This window comes from Oreochromis aureus, linkage group 7, assembly GCF_013358895.1.
Source record: "Oreochromis aureus strain Israel breed Guangdong linkage group 7, ZZ_aureus, whole genome shotgun sequence".
Classification (NCBI taxonomy): Eukaryota; Metazoa; Chordata; class Actinopteri; order Cichliformes; family Cichlidae; genus Oreochromis; species Oreochromis aureus.
Genome location: NC_052948.1, coordinates 3,638,171 through 3,663,719, shown reverse-complemented (window position 1 = coordinate 3,663,719; position 25,549 = coordinate 3,638,171). Strand labels below are relative to the sequence as shown.

Below are 25,549 nucleotides of genomic sequence, written 5' to 3'. Positions count from 1 at the left end.
GGCTGGTGATGAACTAATCATTTGATTCAGGTGTGTTGACCCAGGGTGAGCTCTAAAACCTGCAGGATGGAGAACTCAGTCAAAGCAGGACATTGCTTTGTAGCATGGTGTCTATGCAGCGGTGCTAACTGCTTCACCCGTCTGTGGTTTTGATGTTGAGGCTCGTTGTCGTATGATGAATGTCGTTTTCTTCTCTGTAATGATTATTGATCTGAATTCTTCACTTCAGACTTCATACGGCTGCAGTAACAGGAGTTTTAAGTTGTCTCATGCCTCTCAGCCATGTGTGATTCAGTGAGAGCTCCTGGCAAATCTATAGAGTAGTCTTTTTGTCCCCATCCCCTCCAGATCTGTGAGTACTAGACAAGACACATGAGCGTCATAGTTGTAGTACTGGACATGACATCTCATCATAAAACGTTTTACACTTCAGTTTCTTGGTTAGTGTCACAATTTTGTAGTTAATGTAGATGTAACTATTTCATTTCACCATGTCTTTTTTTGTGATATTAACGTTGCCTGTTTTGATTGTACCAACTAGACTGTGACTCACTGTTCTGTTTATTTTTGTTTATTTAACATAATCATTAACCCATTTAATCATATCATCTGTATCATGTTTGTTTCCTCCCTTTTATGTTTCGTCTGCCCCAAGTCTGTTTATGTCCCTCACGCACTGGCGTTCAAGAGATCGTATGCCACAAAGGTAGTATTACATACATTCCCGCTGATAACCCTCCTCCACCCCGTCTCGTCTTCCTGCACATGCGCCAGTTTACTTTCATAACACCCTGCGTAGGCCTGGCCTAAAGCTAATCGTTGTTCTGCCTGGATGCATGCGACAGTTGGACAGCAACGCTCGCTCGCTCACTGACTGCTGAATATCCACTCTGTTAAAACATGACGTTTCCAATAGCGCTCTCTTTTCTGGTCACCATGATACCTCTGCATCTGTTGACACCCCAGGCTGTTCCTCTGTGACTGGTATGAGATTAATCTGTCACTGCGGCACTGTATTTACTCCAGTCTGGCTACTGGGGGACCTTTTCACATGTTTTCATTCAGAACTGTTTTCTCTTTCTGCCGTTTTGCGCTAGCTTAAACGCTCATCCATGTCAGCTTACAGCGGAAACATCTTTGTTTTTTGTCACATAATGTATTATCTGTTGTGGAGGATTATAACAGATTATATGAACAGTTTATATGAAGTATGTTTCACACTGTTTTTATGCAAGCATAACTTGCGATTTCTAGCCCCCGAGAGACCCATAGATGACCGATGAAGGTTTAAATAGCATTAGCCAGTTTTCTGTTAGCTCCTCGCCCTGTTAGAAGATCCAGTTCCCCTCCTCAGCTAGTCTGAGTGGTCAGGATCTCATGGAGCCACCTACACATATTAGGACCTTGTGGATGAGACTTTTCTGATTTTTGTTATTCCACACAGAAAACCTACACGGAGGAAGAGCTTAATGCCAAGCTGACGCGTAGAGTCCAAAAAGCTGCACGACGACAGGCCAAGCAGGAGGAACTCAAGCGGCTCCACAGAGCCCAGGTTTGTCCTTTCTTCTTTTAAAGATGGCTTTTCGAACATAATTTGGAAATTAAGATTCTTGCATTCTTCCTCTAATTTTAAAAAGTTCCCCCGGTGCTTTATACCATTTGGTCACTCGAATGTGACTGCCATGTTTTGAACTGAGGCCAGATTCATCCATTGTGATTGATGTTGTAACTGCAGTCAGACTCCCGTTCCCCTGACTCAGCATTAAGCTCTCTTTTCTCCTGGAGCTACCATTTGCTGGCCTCAATTTTGCTTCCTTTTACTGGCTATTTGCAGGACCCAACAGGACTTCTTCTATTTCAGCTCCCAATTCTGTGTGGCACAGATAAACCCAACCTGACAGAAGCTGTTACAGGAGATTCTAGAGGGGGAAAAAAAACCCTTTTCACAGAATTTGTCATCAAAAGTTGCAAATTAAAAAAAAAACAACTTATTTTTCTGGCTAAGAATGAGCCAAGTTATAAATCAAGACACAGAGAAGACGACAAGCGACTGAAATCTCAGCGTTTTCTTGGGGTTTTTGACAAATTAATACAAATGTCTCATGTGGCTGTAGGCGTTAAATATAGTTGTCGTCGCCACTTCTGACATTTATATTTCAACAGAGTAAACAGCCGCATCAATTGAGTGTTTCCTGTGTGAGTTTAGGGGGGATTTCTAATTACTGGTAGTTAGTTATCACCCTGTGCACCTGTGCGTTTATGATACTGATGTGCCTCTGCTGCTGATTTTCATTAATGACGTGACTGCTCGTCTCCTCAGATCATCCAGAGGCAGTTGGAGCAGGTGGAGGAGAAGCAGAGGCAGCTGGAAGAGAGGGGCGTAGCTGTGGAGAAAGCTTTGAGAGGAGAAGCAGGTAATAACTCGTCAGTCATACTTGCATATATCGGTTTTTATTCACTTTGGCTTCCTATGTGGCTTAGTGCATTTTTAATATCGTGTATTAGACACCTCACTTGTTAATGTTTTACAAGTACTTTGCTATAAATTTGACGTAAGATCTTGATCATAACAGCTGCTCACCAGAGGCCACGTTTTATCTTTACACAATATGAGTTCAGAGTTTTCTAGAGCTCCAAAGGGAATAGTAATAACAACCGTGATCAGGGTTACGTAACTCGGCAACCTGTCCCTCTGCGCTCATTTGATTGTGCTGAAATCACTGTGTGCATTTACCATCGATTCACTTGTACCGAAGCATAATTCAGCACATGATTTTGTATGCAGGAAAAACACATTTATTTCTCCAAAGTAATAATCCTGAATTGTTTCTGACAAGGGACTATCACAGATGATATACTTCCAAAATGAGAAATAAATAATTTCTTTGAGAGCAGCACAGTTTTTTTCTAAGCATGAATTGTGCTCAGTAGTAATAATATAATATTTACATGATGTAGATTTGCATGAGGATAAAGTATGGAGGTCGACTTTGCAGCGCTGAAACGATATTCCAGCCTAGTGCACTTTATGGTGAAGTTAATGGAATGAAATGAAAACTTTAATCATGCAAATGCATGCATCTAGATACACGGAGCATTTATTTCAATCGGTCCCTTCTCTCGCCGACCAAATGACTGTTTCACTTTACCATCCGCTGTTTATTAAGTTTGCTGTTTGAGTATGTTTTAACGTGTTAATACTCTACTCTCTTAAAGGATTGTATAAAGGTACTTGTACATTACCCAAACAGCACAAAAGAAGATCAGGTATTAGATTTTACTGTAGTTTTCTTAATTTTTTTTTCTCCCTTTCCTTTTAATTAATCACACATGAAACTGTTACGTAGGGTCCATCTGTGGTGACACTGCAACAGTTCTCCATCTCTGAACATGTGGATATGTGTTCGTTCATAACGTGTCTGCCATCATCAGTCCAAGCTGCATGCAAACGAGGAGAATGCGTGTGTCCCCCTCCCCGACATAGATTTGTGTCTGCTCATTCTGGATGTGTTTAGTCTCTCTCGCTGCCTCTCCAGTCAATACTCGGATCACGTTAGATTTTCTAAATGCAATCAGAGTGTAAGAAATCAAATTCGGATTGGTTTGCAGCCCGACAACTTTGTTATTGGAATAATTTCTGCAAATATTTGCTGTGGTTGGATGACTTGATACAGATATTTATTGAGATCTTGTCTTATCTTTTTTTCAATTTACTTATTTTTTTGCTGCATTGGGAATGCATAACAGCAATCCTGCACTGCTTCCAGCTTACCTGCTCTACGCAAAGATCTCAACACATGTATATTGAATTGTACATAAGTGGAGAGCTAGTTCTTCCTTTCTGCTCAAATTAAATGCACATAAAAATGGAGCAATTTCCTCAACACGTCGACACACACACACACACACACACACACACACACACACACAACAGAGCAAATATGCAGAATAACCCAGCAAATGGCAACACACCAAATCTATGCAGCAGTCTTTTATTATTATCATGGGAAATATTCTGTACTGTTGCACAAAATGACTGCATTTGAATTGTGGTGAGTACTGATGGACTCTGTGTGTGTCTGTATGTTTCAGAGAACATGCATGACTTGCTTTTGTTGGAGATTTCAGTGTGTGCGTGTTTGTGTGCCCAGTTTGGGGCCATGTGAAGTAACTCCTATCTCTAATATATCCCTGTCGTTGTAGACTATTGGGGAGATTCTAATTACAGTGAAATCCTGGACTTGCATCTGGGCGGTATGTATTTCAAATCTGTCGCTTTAAAACTAACCTAATGGCTAACCCAATCTGTCCTTCCTCCTCCCTGTTACTACTTGAGCTTTGTACCCCTCATATCCGCCGTGATTGGCTGGCTGGCTGGCTTTTAGCCACTGCGATACTCTCTGCTCCTTCACCCCCCCTCCCCCCATTCCCCTCGCTTTCTCCTTTACTGGGTTTGTAGTTCAGACACTCTTTACATCAAACGGAGATCAGACACTTGGCCTCGTGCTGTCCTCTTAAGATTGTCTTTGATCTCTATAAACTTATGAATGATGAATGAATGAATGAATAAGTAACTTTTATTTGTCACTCTGCTGCACGTAGACTGTTTGGTGCAGCAGTGATGCAAACGGCGACGCACTGCAAGAGTGATATGCGTTCGTGCTTTCGCCGTGGATATCTCCAGAACATTAAAGTTCTGGTCTTCTGTTGCATATTCATTAAAACGTTTCATTTAACAAATAGAATAATATACTGTTCATCAAATAAAATCCTGGCGAGTAGCAGGAGTCCAGCTGAGATGGGGGAACCGAGAAAAGTACTGAGTTCTACTTAAACGCTGGCAACGTTGAATATTCTGTTCCATGAGAAGACCAAAACCACCAATGCACTGATCCTGCTGTCTTCTCATATTCCTCTGTCCCACAGGGCGGAATATCGAATGCATCAAGATATTCAGTGTTATTTTTATCGGAGATATACAAGACGACTATAAAACAGATTAATGTCTGTATTTATTTTAAACTGATGCCTTTCTTTCAAATTGCCACTAGGTATAAATGCATATGTAGTGCTGGTTGTCTGTCTTGTGTGTTAGCTAATTGGCGACCTGTCAGGGCGTGTCTCGAGCTGGGATTCATTATATTGGATGCCTTTTTTCAGTAAAGCATATGGTCTCTATTTGTGAGATTCATCTTTCTATTTCTAGTACAAATTTCCAAAGTTGATCTTTGACAATTTTACGTCGTTAGCTGGAAGGAAAACGTGTTGGAAGTAACGCAACAGAAACAGTTTGTAGATGAACTGAAAGAGCTTTGGCTTTACTAATTTTAACAATAAGAGAAAAAATAAATCCCAGCCTCGTATTTCAAGAAAAATATTTTAAAAAAACCCATCTGTGCCTTATCTATATGTTTTTATTTTCAACTGTCACGTCTAAAATTTACAGATATTGCAATATATACATTTGTGGCTTAGACATTTTTGAGTCAACTCATCTCATCTAGTCATGTTCTGATCTTGCACATTGGAGCTAGAGTGTGATGGAAGATGGACAAACTTCAGACGCCTGCCGACAACCAACCACACAGCCGTGTGTAACCCGCCCTGGTTTGACTAATACTAAACTCCTAGCCTGGCTCTTAGCTTCCCCTCAGAACTCTGTCCTGCTGTAGTTCTGCACTGTCGTCCCAGCAATCTTTCTCATACCTGCTCAGTTGCATAACTCCCCAAAGTGTGTGTGTGTGTGTGTGTGTGCGCGCGCACTAATGGGTAGTGCTGTAATCTTAAAACATTAGCCGCTGTGTATAAGCTGCGGTTGGAAAACTGCTTAATGCGTCGACTGTGTCTGGCTGGAACATCTCGTCGTGTCCACTGTTATCTTTTTAGACTCGAATATGAGAGGAATGCATCTTTTTCACCTCACGTCTGCTGTGAATTCGGTGGGTTTTGTGAGAAACCCGTGTTTGATTTTTAGTTATTTAGAGTAAATGGAGTTTCTCAGCATGAGGGAGAAAAATGAGCATTTCTTTAAGCAGGGCTTCTCTGTGCTTTTGTGTTGTTGGTTGTCGCCACTCATCAAAAAGAAGATTGTGTGGAGTCATTTTGTTTTGGTGACTCTGCAAGCATCCGAGTTTCCCCTTCTAATTGGTTGACCAGAAGTCTAACGGGGGGCCATGGGGTTTCATCACTTCCAATCCAGCTCGTTTTATTTGTTCTTTCTGAGCTAATTCAAAGTGTATGAACTTGAAACTGTTTTGGGTTTGTTGTATGTTTTCGGCTGGATGTGTCACAAAAAACGCTTTTAGCTTCCTGATAATTTTCCATTAGTCCTCTCCGTCCTGCTTATCGTGTTTGGTGGGTGATGAAGAACTGTGGCGCATTAACTGAACAGCGGGTTATAAGGTTTGTGCTTGCAGATGAGACCTGCAAGGAAAAAACAAAAAAGAGGAAAAATCTAATATTAAAGCCAGGTAATTTCCCCCCTTCTACTTTCTGCTATTTTTATTAACTTAGAAATGTAATAATCAACTGTAATAATTATGAGCATAGATGAGGATTCATTGAACAAATGACACGATCCATAAGGATATTTGGATGATTTGGGGAATCCATAAACATGTTATCGGGGCCTCGGTCTTTTTAAGTTGCAGTTTTTCCTTCATTTCTGTGATAGTCCCTTGTAGGACGTATTCAACATGTCATTCTCTCACGCCTCTTCACCTTCCAACCTGAAAATCTTTTTTTTTATACGAGTATGAGCCCTTACTATAAAAGATCCTGCAAATTTACTCCATTTTAAGTGAAATGTGCCTTACATTACACATATTTTCTAGTCTATATTTTAGGCGTTTATTAAGGTAACTTCCACTATCTGTAATCTTACATTCTGAGAAAATCTTTTTAGTGGATGCAAATAATAATAAGAAAATCTAATTTGCACTTGAAAAGAAGCTACACTTCAGAAGTCGCCACACCGGCAACAAATGACACAGGGTGGTCTAAACATGTAGTGTTTACAGGAAGAAGCACTTTAAAGATGAAGCAATTATCTGCGTCTGCGAGTGGGATGGATTGATGAGCAGTAATGGGTTTTATAATGGGAATAAATCATTTATATACTATGATAACCACTGGCTATGTGCGTGGTGTATAGCGCACTGATATACGGTGCTTTTACCTAATTGAAAGATCATCTGAAGAAACTACACTTGCAAGATCAAACAGGATTATTTTCTCTTCCTGTGCTCTAGATTTCCCCCCTCTTGTTTTCTGTTCTTATTTTATCCCATATTTTTCATTTCTCACACCACACAGCTGATCTCTTCCCACCTCCTCTCTCTAGGTGATTTGTCTGCTCCCTATCGCAGTGCTCCTGTCCCCTGTTGATTTTTCTCTTTGATATTTTCTTCCTCACCTCAAACCTCTCCTTCCCCTTCCTCCTGCACCCTCTTTGTCCTCTACCCTGTTTGCCTCTGTCATGTCTGTTTTTTTTCTTCCTCCCACATTATTTCCTCCATTCTTACTATTTCCTACCTCCCCCTCCTAATGTGCCCACCTGCGTCACTCCCTCACGCTCTTTCCCCTCTGTCTTGTGGAAGTTGAACCCTTTGTGGGGATGCCTCGCCGAAGACCGCTCTCCTTCTGCCCCTGCTGTTCCCCTGAAGGTAACATAACCTCGCTGCATCTGCCGCCAGTTGTGGCAGGTTACCTGCAAGCGTAAGGATCTCCAGAAATGGGCTACATCGTTGGTCCCTCCCCTTTCTCCTCCCAACTTTCCCTAACTGTTTGTGTGACATTAGGTTCAGTAGGTTTCTCCAGAATATGAAGGAGCTCATCACGCTGAAGCTGATGTTGGGGAAAAATAATTTTGTTAGAAATATACAGTGGTCCCTCACTATAATGTGGTTCACCGTTCACGGCCTCGCTGTTTCGCAGATTCTTTTATTTTGTGCAATTTTGCACGTGTGTGGTTGACCATTGTCAATCATTCTCGTGCCGTGGCTCCTGTCCAGTACAGAATGCGTTCAGCAAATCAAATTTACATAAATCTTCGATCGCCAGCAGTGTGACTCTGAAGTGCTGCACTGCGTGTTTGTACGTTTTCTCCCCGACAAGCACAACAATGTCGATGAAACGTTTTGCATCATCGTGCGTTTGGTTTCATTCTGTAATACTGGACTTATTTTTCTACGAAGGTTTGAACTTTAAGAGTCTTTAAACAAGAGAGAAAAGTGTGAAAATGTTCACGCCTGTCTGAGAAAAGTGTATAAAGTGTGTAGTGAGGGGTTTTACAGCCCATAATAATTGTAAAAAATGAAGTTGGCTACTTCGTGGATTTCACCTATCGTGGGTTGTTTTAGAACGTAACTCCCGCGATAAACGAGGGACCGCTGTATATAATTTTAGATAGTTTACCAGAACACTTTAATAATGTAGGGGGGTCCCTCGAGTCCTGAACAGGTGTTTTACTGTGGGAGTAATTTAATATCAAGATTTAGCTTATAACATACTTCTTTGCTAGCAGTAATGGATTATTTCTTTCCTGTATAATGCTCATTTCTGCAGCTCATGCCAAGACAGAAAAACAGAATATTGAAGACTGTGGTGCATTTTTCTTTTTTAAATAAAGAAATCACCTTTCAACCTATTTTAATACAATAATGTAGAAAGTTTAGACCGTTACCATCTAAGTACTACTGCAGTAACTTAGTAAGGGGAAACTACTCAGCCACAGTGTGACTCTAATCAGCAGCATGTGTTCTGGTTGGATTTTCTGGCTTATCCTTTGATAAAATCTTTACAATGTCATGCAATCATAAAATGCTAAAACTGAGCAATGACCACCTGACACCTGACTGGCCTGTCAGCAAGAAACTTGCATGGTGTGGTGATTTGTTGTAAAATTCCAGCCTTACGTAAGTCTTAAAAACGAGTGGGCCATGTGGTTTGGTTGTGCATTTTAACACTAGTCAGTGAAGCTTTCAATCCATGTGAAGAGACAGGAAAAAAAAAACCCAAAAGAAAGGCATGTTGTTTTTGTCCTTGTTTCTTTTGTGATGGGAGCCTTGGCTGAAGGGTGGTGGCAGTGGAACAGACAGACGTAGTTAAGGGAGAAGAAAAGCTCCCATTGTAGAATAGGTCTGGTAAATCAGGCTTCATTTTTTGTCTTCTCATGTTGCATTGCTCTAAGTGTGAGCAGCTCTCCTCCAGCTCTGCCTCTCTCTCTGTCCCTTGTCTGTCAATTAGCCAGCAGCCAGTCCCCGAGACCACAGCCATGCTATTTATGTGTGTACAATGTTTTTTCTTTTCGTTTTGCAAGAGCCTCCTCTTCCCCAGCTAAGTATGTCACGCTGCATCAAGGTTCGCCTTCTGGTGTTTCATCAAGACCGCTTGGCTCCACCTGCTGCAGTCAGATAAATGAAAGGGTACATCGCCCCAGCAGCAGACCTTTTCTAAGCATGCCCCATACACTGGTCTTCTCTGCATAGTCAAGTGGGACTACAGGAGAAGTGTGCAGCTGTTCTGCGCTCTGACTGCAATGCATGATGCCAGCAGCACTAAATATGCTCGTCTCTGTGGCAGAATGAATAGAGGAGTGGGAACGTCTCTACTGGTCTCAGTGATAAGTCCTCCTATAACACTTCAGTATGTTATTGAATATGTAAAGACGGCAGAATAATTCATACTTATTTTGTACCCGTAAAACCACCGAGCATGAATAGGATCTGAAAGGATTTCATTTCAGCTGGTCGGTCAATATGTGAACAGGGGAGGATGAAAAATTTCCATAGATCCTTGGATTTATTTCTCTCTAATATCTTAGCTATTGATTGGTAGACTTGTGAATTTTTTATTATTACTCACACTTGCAAAAAAACATATAGGAGTTGCTCAGAGAGTAGCTACGTCTGTCAAAAAGACCAAACTGGGTAACACAAACTCTCAGCTTTACAACAACAGGTATCGTCTGTATGTGTTTGTATGTGGATTGTGTGTGTTTCTATGTGCACACATGCCAAATTTGAGTCCTGTAGCTCCTCCTCACCTTCTGAGTGCCATCGTTAGGTATGGCACGGCCAATCACGTTGATGTCGAATCCATTCTTCCACCTCACCATCCCTCAGTAAGGACATCCTGGCTTGGCTGTCATTGCATTGCCTGTGTCAGTCCTCGTCTCTGTGACATGAGTGTCGTGCCGCAGCCACCTGGAGTCTCACTGCTGCTCTGTGCTTCCTCCTTCCATCCAGGTATGGGTAAAAAAGACGATCCTAAACTAATGCAAGAGTGGTTCAAGTTGGTGCAGGAGAAAAATGCCCTAGTCCGCTACGAGTCCGAACTCATGATTTTGTAAGTACATTCCTTTAAAAGTGCAATGGAAAAAACACAAATTGGTTAGCTGATTGGATGCTTTTAATGTCCAAGATGCAAAACTTGTGTCACTGGTTCATATGCCAGCTTCTTCTTTTTATGTAGGTACATGTATTCGTATGACAGCAAATTTCACTAAAGTGCACTATACGGATGGAAAATAGATCTTTAGAAAATGTCAGTAGTTGGCTGAGATGAGGTGAATTCAGTGGTTAATTTTAAGGGTAAGTGTAATAAAGTGATTTATAGTAAGTGGATAATACAACTGGGCCATGACCAGACATCATCAATCACGATGATTCTTGAATTCCTTGGACCGTGATTGTCTTCAGTAGTTGCTGAGAAATCTCAGTCTCAGAGCAGTGAACAGAATAATAAACAAATCAAGCCTGAGTAAGAATTATAGGTTTGTAAATAACAGACCATGTCACTATATTCTCACCAGCTGGTTTGGGACTACAGTTTTAAAGGTATCCGCGCCTGGATGAGGGTGTTGTGCTGAGTTAGCATCTCATTTTCATAGGTTAACAAGATGCATCTATAAATTGAATGAGTCCAGTGCACATACATTGTCATAAATGTTTATTTTTACCCTTAAGTTGGGTAAAAAAACCAAAAAGTTGCAGCCAGTCTTCCCGAAGGTTGCCAGTTGATGAAAATACATTCCAGCGTCAGATTACTTTATAAGTTTAGTATCATAAATGCCTAAATATGTAATATAATGTCTTTCTTAAGATTTATAAGTTATGTTTCTTTTGACAGAAGAAGAGATTTTTTTTACCTCCTTATTTTATAAATAGTAATAATGTGAGTTTAATGTTGATTGCCCGGCTATGAAGTCACTTATTTTTCATCTGCTGATATGTGACCACTTTTTTCAATACATTTATAAAAATGTAGGAAAAACAACTTTACTGCTTTACTTTAATTTTGGCCCTTAAATTATCCAGTATCATCTCATCATTGCTTACGAAAAGCTTTTGGATTAATAGCCCATCTTTTTTTCAGCCGGATAGTATATTCTTTAATTAAATGCTACATAGATAAATGAATAGTCTGATGAATAATGTAGATGTCGAAAGCTATAGCTCATTAGTGACACTAACTTAGCCAGTCTCCCTTCTTACTTTCTGTCCCCAAGTGCCAGAGAGTTGGAGCTGGAGGACAGACAGAGCCGACTGCAGCAGGAACTCAGGGAACGGATGGCCGTGGAAGGTGAATGCTCGAATGCAAATTAGCTGACGGGCTATACAAATGAGCTCCCAACGTTCATATCTGTATAATGTCTCTTTGTTTCCAAATTTGCACGGGCTTCTTTCAGACCACCTGAAATCTGAGAAGGAACTGGCTGAGGAGAAGCAGATCCTGAATGAGATGTTGGAGGTGGTGGAGCAACGCGATGCCTTGGTTGCCCTCCTCGAGGAGCAGAGACTTCGAGAGAAGGAGGAAGACAAGGACCTGGAGGCTGTTATGCTCTCTAAAGGCTTTAACCTCAACTGGGCTTGATGGGAGGGAAATCAGTTCACGTCAAGTCCTGGGAAAAGGTTTCGACTGCTCGTAGGCGGTCTCAGTCTCACGTGGGCGTCTTTGATGTGGATGTATCTGCTGAACTTTGACACAGGCATTTGGCCTAAAACTGTCACACCTAGAGCAGCGAATGTGTGAAGAACCCCCACAACATAATATGTACACTACGGCTGCCTGTGATGTTGGAGCAGTCTGCAGCGTTTACATATCCTCTGCCCAAAGGCAGTACATGTTAATCACTTTGCAGTTATGCTTGCTGTCTCAGTCTGTGGGTGGAGACGCGAGCGTATATTCACAACTTTAACATCTCAACCTTGAAGATTGGGGCGGGGGTGTTGGGAGAGCGTTTAAAGACTTTATTCTCGACTATTTTATGGGAAGAATGCAGTTTGGTCCTGCTGATGTACAGGAATTGTAAAAACAAAATGGGGGGGGTATAATCTTGCAGTACGAGTCCCATTTTCAGTAGATGAGGGTCCTCGGTCTTACTGCTGCAGAGGTGTGTTTTAAATGTGAGAGCAAGGTCTCCTAGCTCGCTCTTTCCAGTCTGACTGTAGTACGGACATACTCTGCTGAAGCTGCCTTTTTTCTCCCCAGTGACAAACTGACTTCAGCATCCTTCAGAAACCACAAATACACCATAAAAAGCTCTGTGTTTTTTTTTTTTTCTCTTTCCTTTTCCCCTGCAGAGTCTGTCACCACTAAGAATACATTAAATATGTCCATGATTTATGTATTTATTATCATGTTTTGCTTTTAACAGTTAAAAAATGGTTTGGTTTGGTTTTAATTTTATTTGTATTCACAGGAGAGTGCCCAGAATCTCATTATCTTGCATATCTCTCGTGTATCTCGCATACATGCCACTGCATGTCAGGAATTATGGCTTCAGGCACATAGAAGACTTGGATGCAAATATTGAAGCATTTCACATGATGACGATAATGGGCCTCTCTGTGAGCTCTCATTGGCTGTACATCACACTGACCATTAACGTTTACAAGTACTTGTTCACATTTTGGTTCCTGCTTTGTTAAACAGTAAAAACAATCCTCGGGAGAGACTGTATTAACAATGGGATGTTATTAACGACCCGACGTCACTGTTGTTAGTATGGGAGGACTTTCCGTGGGGAAGAGAGAACACTACACAAATATATATTGCAGTGTTAATACTTTACCTTTGAACGAGATGCCTTTTCATTTCCATTCTATAAACTTGCGTTATTTTTTTTTGTTTGTTTGTTTAGATTTTTTTTGAGGTATCCAATAATCACATCTGTGTTCCACTGGAGCTCATGATTTGTACTGGTTGGTTTTTTTTTGTTGGTTTTTTTTTAAGCTTTTCTACAGCAGGTCCCCAAACTACACGTAAATGGGACCCTAAAGAACTGCACAAGCTACATTCAATGAGAATATTGGTTTATCCGTTGGACATCCTTGGTGGACTAATAGGCCTCTTTGCCAACAGTGTAGAAATGTCAGAGGCTGTATTTATGACTTGTTAGGAGCTGTGAATATTACACAATTTTATGGGTTGTTGTTTTAGATTGTGTGTTCCAAGTTTGACATGATTGTATTGATATTTATTAACGTGTGCAAATTGTATCATATGTAAAGAAAGTGAATCCTAATTTTTAAACTACTCTGTCGACAAACGACTTGTAATGTAAATGCTTCATGTAGCTAAAATTCATAGGGGTGTTGGATGTATGCTGAAAACGGCAATAAACGATGCAGTTCTTTTACGTGTTTGTCCTCTAAAATCAAACTTTTTAATTGAATGTCTTATAGTTCTGAGCAAGAGATGATTATTTTTAAACCTTTCATTCCACCTTAGCCAGCTTGAGATGTTACTATGACTTTTTCCCTGCTTTCATTACAAGCCCAGGCTTAATAAAGGATTAGCTGAGGCTTTCTACCGAGAACACAAAGTACAGTAGCAAAGGAATTAATTCCTAAATGCAAATAGGCAGGCTATATAATGTGGTGGGACTGCATAGATTTAGAGAAGTAGTAGAATACTGTTCATAAGGTATTACCTGTGCTTTTCCTGTATATTTTGAAACACATTTAACTTCAATCTCAACTTCTACCTGCCTTTTAACTTGCCAAATGGAGCAGCTAAGAAGTTGGAGTGGGCACTGTGATGGAACCCAGGCATCTTAAAATTACCTGACATTTTATTGCTGCACTTCCATGAAAATGGGGGACTTGCATGAGGGAGAATAAAGAGGGGAAAGTAGCTGAAATGTAATCTTCTCAGCAGTGGTGGGGAAAATAGATTTTTAGTGCCTTGGTGTCAGACATCAAAAACCCAGAATTGTACATTTCATATGTTTGATGCCCCCTGCCTGCTGAATGGTCCTGTCATCTGTGAAAAATTAAATTTTTCAAGCAAAAGCCAAGATAAATCCTACAACATTATTAAGACTCCCTGTCTGATCTTTCTTATAGTCATCGAGGATAGTTTCTCCTCCATAAACCGATAAAGACAGCAGGTTATTTAAGTAAAGTAAACGGCATGTGTGGAAAATGTTTTTAATGTGGAATAATTATGCCGTCTCGTAAATAGCGGGTCAGTTAACAAAATAAAGCGCATGCCTTCTGAAAACATTTTTTTTATTAGCAAAATCAACATAAAAACAAAATGCACCACATATTATACATTCAGAAACAAATTTCAACCTTTGTACAAAAAAAAAGAAGATATAAAGACGGGATTATAAACCTGAAAACATTACCGATGTAGACTTTTTAAACAGGCCTCGTGCACTTATTTTGAAAGAGTGCCAGCGAGGGGGGGAAACTTCCGGCCCGTTTTTCTTTTTTCGGTATTTTTTTTTTTTTTTCTTTAATTTGACCGAGAGGTTGACGCACCAGCAGTTTTTTCGAATAGGTGGAGAAGCTGAAACTTTAGAAATGATTTCTTCAAGCTTCAGGGACTGCCAGGTCAGTGCCTCGGAGAGAGAGAAAGAAACTTTAAAGAAGGATGAAACATGAAGAAAAAGCGACACTTGCTCTTTATTTGTTGCAATAACTAAGTGGCAGTAAGGATTGGGAAACAGTAGTTTGCAAATAATGAGATATATGGATAAAAAGCGAAAAAAAAGACCGCTGGGACAAAACTGTTAGTTTACAGAAAAATATTCGTGCAGGGGCATAAAGCAGGCAAAACCCGATAACGTGCAATGCTGATAAGTTACATGTCCAATATTGATAACCGTGTCTGGAACTTTTACAATAACAAGTATATTAACTTTAGCTCTGGGTAACGCTGAAATGAAATTTGCTGCCTTTACTCGATGAATCTTTAACCTCTTCCTCTGAAAGTTGCAACGCAGCATGTTTGTCATACAAACGGCTTACACACTGACACGCAGCATTGACGTCTACACCATTGTGTTCCTGTTCCTTGCAGGCATGGAGCGCGGAGGGGCTTATATTGTCCACCAGCAGTAATGAGGCTTGTAAAATGTATGACGCCGTACTCACGCAGGTAGCATACTTAACACGCGAAAACACCTGTTCCGCATGCACACGCAGTTTGCACACCGTGGGTGTTTGAGGCTGTTTGTTTAAGGTCTAAATTGTGTTTTAACCCCCCAGTATGTGAAATGGAGGAACGATGACAGCCTGGGAGGAATTGAAGGATGTGTTTCTGCTGTCCAAGCAGCTGACCCAAATTTTGGTAATGATCTATGGCGTTAACTATTTGTTATTTTATACAAGTTCTGATAAATATGGGAGTTCTTTCTTAGGGCTTCTGGCTAGAAGGCAGGACAACAACAAAATAAGACCAAAGAAACCCTGAGATGTCTGATTAGTTTATACACTGCCAGGAAAAACAATTAAATGTGGCCACTACTCTTTAAATAAACATGTTAGAGGTCAGTCACTTCAGATTATTTCAGTGTTAGGTGTAGCTGGGAAGCTTGTCAGTTTGAGCTCTGATCAAGCATTTAGTTGTTGTTCATGCAAATGAATCTACCCTCCTTTGTGCAAGTTCAACACTTATTGATTCGCCTCAGAACTTGCAAGCTGCTTTTTAGTTTAGCTGCTGTAAACACACAAATTGATTATCCAAATGTCTGGTTACATAAGAGAAACAATTTGAGGTCTTCCAAGTTTAACATTGCTGACAATACTAAATAAATGATAAACAAAAGGTGTATGCAGTCTGGATAAATTAATGATAAGTACAATTATTTTTGCTGGCGTCCTTGTTCAAACTCAGTCTTGGACAAAAAAGGAAGCATTGAGTTGACATGTTTATTAATTTTGTGGACACCATAGACACCCTTTAAAATGCTGGGTGCTTGCACTCATTCATGTCGGGGGCACACAGTCGAGATAAACACCTCTTAATTTTCATCTCATGTTGCAAATAAACAGAAATAGGACCAAGAAGCTCCTTTAGGGCGACCTTTGTAATATTTTACTTGAGTCCAAAGGCAAAACTTTACAAGTGCATGTGATTCTTTCCCCATGAGAACTGCAGCAGTGGAAAGGTCCAGAAAGAAAAGACAACTGTTATTTGTTTTTCCTGTAGTTATGGGGCATGTGATAAGTACAGGCATGGAGCTAGTGGCAACAACAAGCTCCACCAGGCTGGATGAGCGTCTGTCAAGTGCTGTGAGGAGGACGGTGGAACTTGCCAACAGCCAGGACATCACTTCCAGAGAGAGACTCCATGTCAAAGCCATGGAGCTCTTCTCACACGGGTAAGGTCCAGAACCAGATCGCCACAGCAGGAGACGCCAAAGCAGCCCGTACTTCATTGAAACCTGTATCAGTCAGCAAACCCAGTTGTTCTCTGGGTTCTAGGGGAGGAGATAGCTCAGTAGGTAAAGTGTTCTCCCAAGTATCGTAAGGTCAGGGGTTCAAATCCACCGAACAGCTAACCTGAGGTACCGTCCCTACACACTGCTCCCCGGGCGCTGGATTGGCTGCCCACTGCTTCAATGAGTGAATGGCTTAAATGCAGAGAGTAATTTCCCTACAGGGGATTTATAAAGTGTCAGAAATGTTCAAAGTGGTTGTGAATTTACAGGATACTGATTGAAAATGTTTGTGATTGTTATTTCTGCAATAACAAAACATAACAAATTTAAAATCAAAAATCTGAATAATTGACAGCACATAAACACTTATTTTTTAAAAGCATACAATTTGCTTAGTTTTAGCATCCCTTATCCAAGAGCCCTGCACACTGCAAAAGGTTTTTATGTGCACAAAACTGGTTTAATCAAAATTATTTTAAGGGTTAATTATTTAATAGTAACAAAATATTTCTGTTATAAATCTGTACAAAATCCTGATATAATGACTTTAAAATGAAGTAACTTAATCATTCTCAGAGAGTTGTATGCTAAGAGAGACTTTTACATATTGAATCTTATCTGTCACTGAGGTCTGTAGTTGAAGTTGGAGTAGAAATGAGTTTCATTGAGCCAGAAGAAATAGGTTGAACTTGTGGTTTTTTATATATAACACAGAAGTACAAGTGTTTTTTTTTTGTTTTTGTTTTATCAGGTGATATTCATTCCCTAAGTTATTCTCCTGGCCTCATGTGATGTGCTCTCTTACTACAGATTGTCTGTCGTATTGTGTGCCAAGCTCACAGTCTAGCAAGTAATATTTGAATTTTATATTCATTGTCTTATTTCCCCAGGGTATAGTCAGCTATACTGTAATATCGAGGAGCCATTTTGGCTCTCACTATTGTCTTTGCGATACTTTTCAGGTCCCTCTAATCTGCTCACAAAGCATATTGACATTTGTGATTCTCCAGGTGCCCATCAACGTTCCCTGAACTCGCTCTTTTTTTCCTCTTTTTGTCTTGTAGAAATTTTCCAAAAGCCTGTGAGGTATGGGAAGATATTCTGCTAGACCACCCAACTGATATGTTGGCCCTCAAGTTTGCACATGATACTTATTTCTACATGGGAGCCCAAATGCCAATGAGGGACTCTGTGGCCAGGGTGCTTCCCCACTGGAAACCACACATGCCTTTGTCCAGGTGCAAAAGACAGCTTAATGTAACCAGAGATGCTTATTTTTGTTTGTTTGTTTAACAGTCTAAACATTGAAGCCATGCATTGGGACAGTATGGATGCATAAGCCTGCAAAACATACAGCATCTAAGCCAGGGGTCTCCAACTCCAGGCCTCGAGGGCCGGTGTCCTGCAGGTTTTAGATATAACCGTGGGTCAACACACCTGAGTCACATGATTAGTTCGTTACCAGGCATCTGGAGAACTTCAGGACATTTTGAGGAGGTCATTTAGCCATTTGAATCAGCTGTGTTGGACCAAGGACACATCTAAAACCTGCAGGACACTGGCCCACGAGGCCTGGGTTTGGAGACCCCTGATCTAAGCTATTGAGGCTTGTTTACAGTAAGTAGTTGTGCAGTGCTTAGTATTTTAGTGTTTAAAGTGTGCATGTATGCTTTCAAACTGTTAGGATGTTTCTTCACTCTGCCAGAGTAGCTTTGCATGATTCACAGTTTAAATAATGTAATTATTTCCATTCCACTGTGCATTGGTGCAGCTTGTTTGTTAATTCACTGTCTCAAACAAACCATATTAGATCTGGGTTTTTTGTATTTATTTGTTTGCTTTGCTTTGCTTTGCTGTGTGTGTGTGTGTGTGTGTGTGTGTGTGTGTGTGTGTGTGTACCTGCTCTCAGCTACCTAAAAGGACTATATTCCTTTGGTCTCCTGGAAACTCGTTTCTATGACCAGGCTGAGAAAGTAGCCATGGAGGTGAGATTTTCTTCTCTGCTATAAGCCGTTATTCATGCTGTTGCCATTATCGTAGCAGGGTGTTTTGGACACTGGGTGCCTTTTCTGATTTCGTTAGTTCAACTCGGCAAGTAATTTGCTGTCAAAGACCTACAGGAATAAACAGCAGACCCTTCAAAACTCAGCATGTAATGCATACAAAGTATGATATGAGGGTCACTTGAAAAGATTGGGGAACATGTTGAGTGTTTAGAATGTAATTATTTTGGATTGGTCATTTTAGATCTAGTTACTTATCAACGCGTTCATCACTTCTTCTTGCTTCAAACCGGTAAACTCTCTTGTGAAGGGGCTTGCTCTAACTCCCGATGATGCTTGGTCAGTCCACTCTGTAGCCCATGTTTGTGAGATGAAGGCAGAGTTGGACAAAGGCTTGAAGTTCATGGAAAGTAGAGAGAAAGACTGGGAGGTACGACGACTTTGTTTGTTCTTTTCTGTTTTTGATTAATTGCATGTAAGTAATCTGTTAGAGTTCCATAGACGACTGAATTATATTACATATCAAAACAGCCCCGGGAAAAGTATTTGAAATCTGTAATGTTTAATTCCAGGTATCTGACATGCTGGCCAGTCATAACTATTGGCACTGGGCTCTATATTTCATCGAGAAGGTAAAGATGATAATGGCTTTTTCAGTCAAGCAGAAAGCTGGCAGTCACAGTGTTTGTGGAGAATGTATTTATGATATTGTCTCCCATAGGTAATTTGAAGTCTGGGGTTGATTATATTGTAAGATTAATTTGTGTTTGCATCTGGGCAACTCAATTTATCTGCGTTGCCTATCTCTCAGTGCTCAAGTTATTCAAATTTGTCTTTCTCACCTCCTCCACAGAGGCAACACGAAGCTGCTCTGCAAATATACGACACTCAGGTTGGTTTCTGTTGAAAGTTTGCATCAAAACTTTAATACTATAACTGTCTGAGTACATACACTTAGTAATTTACGGAGTCACGCATACACCACTACACAAGAGACGCAGACTAATGCAGTTTGATGTGCTTGTTGTGAGTCAAGAAGGTAAGCGTGAACAAAAATGAAAGTCAAATCCATATTCATATGTCAGAGCCAAGGAACCACCCACACTCGTTTCAGTGTCAACAGCCAAAGCGGATTATTTTTTGTGATACTCCAAAAATAGGAGAGACAATTTGAAAGTACATCTCTTTGATGTCCTGCACCTTTAGAATAATACTTCCCAGCTAAAAGTTTGAACGCAAAAGAAATTCTTACATCACTTTAGCTGAAATTCACATCAGCAAAGTTCAGCAAAACATGCATCTCGTTTTTTTCTTTTTTTTTACTTTATTTCTCTAAACGGTACACAACGTGGTCAGACGTTCTGTACAGTCATCATGGACACGAATGTCATGGTAATTTTTGGCTGACTTTCTTTGAAGTGTTAGGTGGATTCACCTCTGATGATTTAAAAACAAGAATTTGGCTCAAAAGTTTGATTTTAGTTTAGAGGGTTTTTTTTAGTTTTTTAGTTTCTAATCCATCAAAGGTCAGAATCATACATACAGGCTCAAATATTTAAATACACTCACTTAAGTCTTTTAATAAGTGATACTGAAGGTTGCACATTGTCTGGTACTTTGACAGGGTGAAGATCTGATAATTGATGGTTTCTCTTTACATGTATGAAAATTATTTGCTCGACAGTACTCATTGAATTGATCAATACTCAGAACAATGGCAAAGATTTACACCAGTTGGAAAGGTCTCTCTGAGCTAATTCTAAACAACTGGAAATTCTAAGATCATCAAACTTCAAACTATTGTACATAAGTAAGTTATTCAGGTATGTCCCAGCTTCGCTACGATCTGGAAAAAGACCCAAACTGTCAAAAATCCTGCCATGAACAGGAAGCTTTTGGAACACCAGGCTGAGCGTCCACAGTGAAGCATCGCCATGAACCGAGAAAAAAAGCCCCGGCTCCAAAATTCAAGCACAACTGAACTGAACCCACATAGACAAGCCAAATGCCTTTATGGTCAGATAAGACAAAGATTGAGCTGTTCGACCACAATGAGAAGAGGAATGTTTGGAGAAGTAAAGGTAAGAACACGCTGCCAGCTGTCAGTCAAGGTGATGGTAGCATCAAGCTCTGGGGCTGTTTTCCTGCTGGTGGTACTGGTGGTAGTGGAGGACCACCTCCAACTTCTTCAAATTCACCTTAAATCATCAGCTAGACAGCTGAAACTTGGATACAAATGGGTCAGTGATCCTAAACACGCATCCAAACTGGTTTCTTAAGGGACATTTAGCCAAATATTAGCTCTATACTGTATATGTATGTATGTGGCCCAGTTCTTGTTTTTTAAAGTCAGTAAAGATGTTTGCTCTACAATTAGTCGACCCTGGAAAAAGAACAAAGAGCCAAAATGACCATGACATTCATGTCCGTGACGAGTGCATGTAAACTTGTGTGTGTCCTTTGGTGCTTAGGATGAATAGTGATGACAGTGTGTTGTGTTCAACTAAGGTCTTCAGACGTTGTAAGGCCTCAGGAGCCATGTTGGACATTGTAGATGCCTGTTCATTACTTTACAGATTGGAAATGGACGGTAAGATGTAGAACAAACTGCATGCTAAAAATACATCTTAGAAGACACTCATCACACTCTGATTAAAATTCAGGAGTAATGCATTTTTTTTGTGCTCATAGAATATGTTTAAAATGATGCCAGCTGGCGTGGTGAAAATGCTGCAGCATTTCCTAATGTGTTACTAATGGGCTGATGGGCAACTGGAACAAATAATTTAAGATAATTTAAGACAGTATGGTGTTGAGTGAAACTGCTAATGAGGTGAGATAATCTCAGTTGCCATACTTCATTAATTTGAACCTCAAAAGTGCTTTGTTGGAAATTAAGGTAATTAACAGAACCTCTGACCACATTTTTTTCCTTCTGTTTTAGAGAGAAACTTACAGCTGACTATGCAGCCTTCAAGACGTATGAGCGTGTTTGTGTTTCTGCATGTTTCAGGAGTGTGTGTGAAGGAGCGTTGGCAGGAGCTGCTCCAAGTAACTCGGCCTCACACTGACGATCACGTGACCTTGTTTAATGACCTCCACTTCCTTATGGTGTCGCTGGGAGCTAAAGAGAGCGGGACTAGCCGGCGTCTGCTGGAGGGCCTTCAGGAATTGGCAAAGTAAGTTTCATGCCATTTCTTCTCTTCACTGCACACCTCAACACTCTGTCAGGCTTACATAAGAACAACACAAGCCTTACGTAAAATGGAGACAGAGACAAGACTGAGCGTAGGATGTGAGATAGAGTGTGAATACAGTCAGAGAGAGGGTCTTCCCTCTGTAGCAGATGCCTCTGAGGAATTCTGTGGTTATAATGGCCTACGCTCTTCATTTTGTTGAGCCTACAAACCACAGAACAGCTCGCATTTAAAACCAGTCCTTAAAGCTGTCATGCTTTCACTATTACTTAAGACGTGTTGGATTTCTTTGAAAGTGAGTTAAGGAAGAAAATGTAATTTTCTCCCCATCGCAGCTTTACTTTGAGTGTATTAGACGAGCTGCATGCATGTTCAAACGCTGCATGCATCAATTACATCTAGCATATTACTTTTATTACCTGGGTTTTTGGAGGATTGCATAGTTTAAACTAATCCATATATTTCCATATGGTAATTACACAGTCAGAGGCAGTCACTCAGAGTATTTGCTAATCTGAGAAAGCTTAAGGACAGTGAAGTGAATCCTTCTCAGATGTCTTTGCAGCTTTCCCTCTAGATTGGCTGCTGTAGGGAGGAGACTGGGCTGCAGAAGTTTGGATAAGTGCAACGGCAGCACCTTTTTTTTCCCCCCCAAAGACAAACCTAAGAGAGTCATTCTCTGAAGTCATTTCAGATGGACAAACACTTCTCGAAGCTTTTAATGCACTTACAGTAACATAACAAGTGTTTAAACTCACATAATATTAGATTCACTTCACTGGTCTCGCTTCTGTTCAGTTCGTCTCCATTTGTGTGAGGAGGGCAGATTTAGACACAAATATGCTATCACACATGGAGAGACTGTCACAAGAGAAACTACCACAAAAGATAAAGGAGAGGGAAACATTCATGTGTCTTTACAATTCAGCAGAAAATGTTTGTAGAAATAAACTTACTAGCCACAGAGTGTCTTTTTCCAGAATGTGTCTTTTATGTTTGCTTAAATTCTCTGAAAGTAAATGAAATTAAAATACTTTTTGCAAGACAAACCAGATGCCTGGATTTCTAGATACCTTCTTTGAGATGCAGCATTAACAGTTTTTAACTTGTTACTCTGTATCTTTGGCTCCTTATATGAGAACAGTTGTTTCGTTTTTTAAACCATGCCTTTCTTGCACAGGGAGCCAGGAGACAATCAGCAGCATCAGCTGGCCGGGACTGTAGGGATACCAATGTGCCAGGCTATGCTGGAGTACAACCAGGGTAACTACAGTCAAGCTGTGGAGCTGCTATACCCTTTACGGTATCGCATGGTAGACATAGGTGGCAGTGATGCACAGGTAAGTCTCAAAGAATTTATGAACTGTTAAAGAAAATCAATTCAAACTGCAGCTCTCTTAGTGAACTGCTGAGAATGTTTAAGCCTCGAGGCTTTACTATCTTTGGATGTCATTGCTCATACTTTGTGTTTTCTTGAGCAAAACTGAAATCCTTGATGCTGTAAAAACGGGTCAGAGGTTAGGAGTGTTGTGCATAAAAGCTGCAGTCTTTCTATCTATGAACATACCAGATAGTGTGAAAATGTGGAGTGCAGTGCATCAGTGTATGAATAATGAACTCTTGTATGTTATTTTTGTTCTGAGAACTGTTCTCTAAGGCGTCACAGTTTACATAAAATGTAACATAGTCTAACACAAAATGCAGAATATCTTTTTAGAACTGAAAGAGGTTTGTGTCTAATGTGCTTGTGTATTGTTGTTTTCAGAGGGATCTGTTTAATCAGCTGCTTATTCATGCTGCAATGAAATCGGAGAATAAGCACCACCAGAAACTGGGAAGGTGAGGAACAGCAGGGATTTCAGGCTTCATGCTTTTTTTTTTTCTTCCCAATATCAGTGTGTTTTTGCATGAGAACATGCTGGAAGATTGTGTAAGGGGAAATAAAACCCATCTTTCAGTCACTGAAACACTGAAATTCCAACATAGTTTTGTTGGGATTGCTGTCCACTCCGATTTTCTTTAACTGCTTTCCATCTGCATGCAGAGCACGCGCTGCTTTCATGCTCCTATTATGTAACTGACATTCCATGTCTGTACACCATGTTATACTTTCATTATTGATCAGCTTAGCCTCTCAGCCTGTAGTCTCTTTGAATCTGTGTTCATGTCTTTGCACTGTCTTGTGCTGAATTTCCCCAGATGTCTTCTGGTAGAGCGCGATGCCGTGAGGCCAAACTCCCCTCTGACCCATCGTCTGATGCAGAAAGCTCTTGCACTTCATGATTAGAGGTGCACAAAGCAGTACCCATACAAAAAAACATTGTGGGTTTAAAAGACTTAATGATCAAGAGCTTGGAATGTTAAGACAGTGGAAACCTTTCATACAAATCTCATTGCAGAACTAAGTCCTTTCTTACTATGTATTCAATAATGAATACACAGTTGTAAGCTGAATTTTGACATGAAAAAATATGTAAAATGTAATTATTCAGATTTCTGCAATATTATTCATTCCAAAAATGGTTAATTTTTCTCCCATATTTCCATTTTTCTAATGAGAGCTTTTATTACTTATATTACATGACAGTGGTGGCGCTGTGCACTGAAGCTAGAACTAGACTGCAAACGATGTTAACAATGCTGTTTTAAATGAGCCTTCTCTCACTTTCTGTATGTAAACAAATAAACTAACATTTGCTTTTATAAATATTATATATTGATTGTTTAGGTTATCAGGGCTTCAAATGATGATTATCATTACTACCAGTGGATCTTGACTTGTGATGCTCAGCAATAAACAAAACCCACAACCCTGTTTAGCTGCTTTAATGCTGTGGTATGTTTATAAACAGTCTTAAGTCCTTTAATTTATTTAGTTACTGTACAGCAGCAGCTTGGTATGGTTTTGAAATTGCTTTTACATTGTTGTAAAAAGATTTCCACTGGGCTAAATTGAGTAGCAGCTGTTGAACTGGTGCTACAAGGCTAAACCCCGACTGAAAGGTGGGAATGTGGTGATAACACTGCTGAAATATATAAAAATTTGAGATTTGGAGAAAGGAAAAATGTTTTGTTGGGAAAAATAGCATTGTGAAATGTAAAATATCTAGAATGTTATATTGAAATTGATGATGTAACATTTCAATATAACATTCTAGATATTTAAATAAACGTAACATTTATTTCTCTGATTAGAGTTTAAAAATAACTGATTTAATACTGAACACTTTGATGCTCTATAACATTATTATTATTATTATTATTGACCTGTCTCAAGGTTATGATGTAATATTAACAACAGCCTGACAATGTCTGATAAATGGTGTTGAAGGGATAACCTACAAAAACCAATCTTTGGACTTTGAACAACATAAATTCCTCCCAGTTGTGACTTATGAAACACTTGAAGTGTGTGGTGGTGCGCTGTAAAAACAGCTACGAGCACACTGCTTTAGCCACATTCTGCTCTCTGTCTGTCGTGGATGTGAAGAGAGCTGAAGGTCTGTGTCTGTTTGACCAACACAGGGTTGCAGAACAGATGGCCCACAGTGGAGAGTATGTACAGTGCATATCGGCTGCATTCGCACAAAATCCAGTGTGACACCTTCTCACCGAGTTGCGTGGAGGTGTGGCTATGCCTACGTTGACTTTAGAATCAGAATCCCAGTCAG

At 40.2% G+C, this 25,549-nt stretch overlaps 2 protein-coding genes across 10 annotated transcripts in view; both read left to right on the top strand.

Annotated features, from left to right (window-relative positions):
* The window catches only part of mical3a (microtubule associated monooxygenase, calponin and LIM domain containing 3a), an 80,405-nt gene extending 66,763 nt beyond the window's left edge, over positions 1-13,642 (top strand). For all 8 annotated transcript variants that reach the window (XM_039615417.1, XM_039615411.1, XM_039615414.1 and 5 more), the window contains 7 exons: positions 656-706; positions 1,445-1,552; positions 2,321-2,414; positions 4,204-4,254; positions 10,248-10,347; positions 11,510-11,583; positions 11,690-13,642. In XM_039615417.1, coding sequence (XP_039471351.1) covers positions 656-706; positions 1,445-1,552; positions 2,321-2,414; positions 4,204-4,254; positions 10,248-10,347; positions 11,510-11,583; positions 11,690-11,874 — 663 coding nt within the window. In that variant the 3' untranslated portion in view covers positions 11,875-13,642. The remainder of the gene's footprint in view (positions 1-655; positions 707-1,444; positions 1,553-2,320; positions 2,415-4,203; positions 4,255-10,247; positions 10,348-11,509; positions 11,584-11,689) is intronic.
* A 1,046-nt stretch (positions 13,643-14,688) lies between these two features.
* Positions 14,689-24,707, top strand: ttc38 (tetratricopeptide repeat domain 38). Of its 2 annotated transcripts, XM_031725981.2 has the most exons (14): positions 14,689-14,846; positions 15,316-15,393; positions 15,504-15,585; positions 16,447-16,618; positions 17,743-17,916; positions 18,588-18,663; positions 18,992-19,111; positions 19,254-19,313; positions 19,535-19,573; positions 21,190-21,271; positions 21,695-21,860; positions 23,059-23,218; positions 23,644-23,717; positions 24,078-24,707. In XM_031725981.2, exons 1-14 carry the CDS (start codon positions 14,817-14,819, stop codon positions 24,163-24,165), a joined length of 1,401 nt encoding a protein of 466 aa, XP_031581841.1. In that variant the 5' UTR covers positions 14,689-14,816; the 3' UTR covers positions 24,166-24,707. The 2 variants fall into 2 exon arrangements, with proteins under 2 accessions (XP_031581841.1, XP_039471447.1); XM_039615513.1 differs by lacking the exons at positions 15,316-15,393; positions 15,504-15,585 and having other exon boundaries at positions 14,712-14,846.
* The last annotated feature ends 842 nt before the right edge of the window (positions 24,708-25,549 follow it).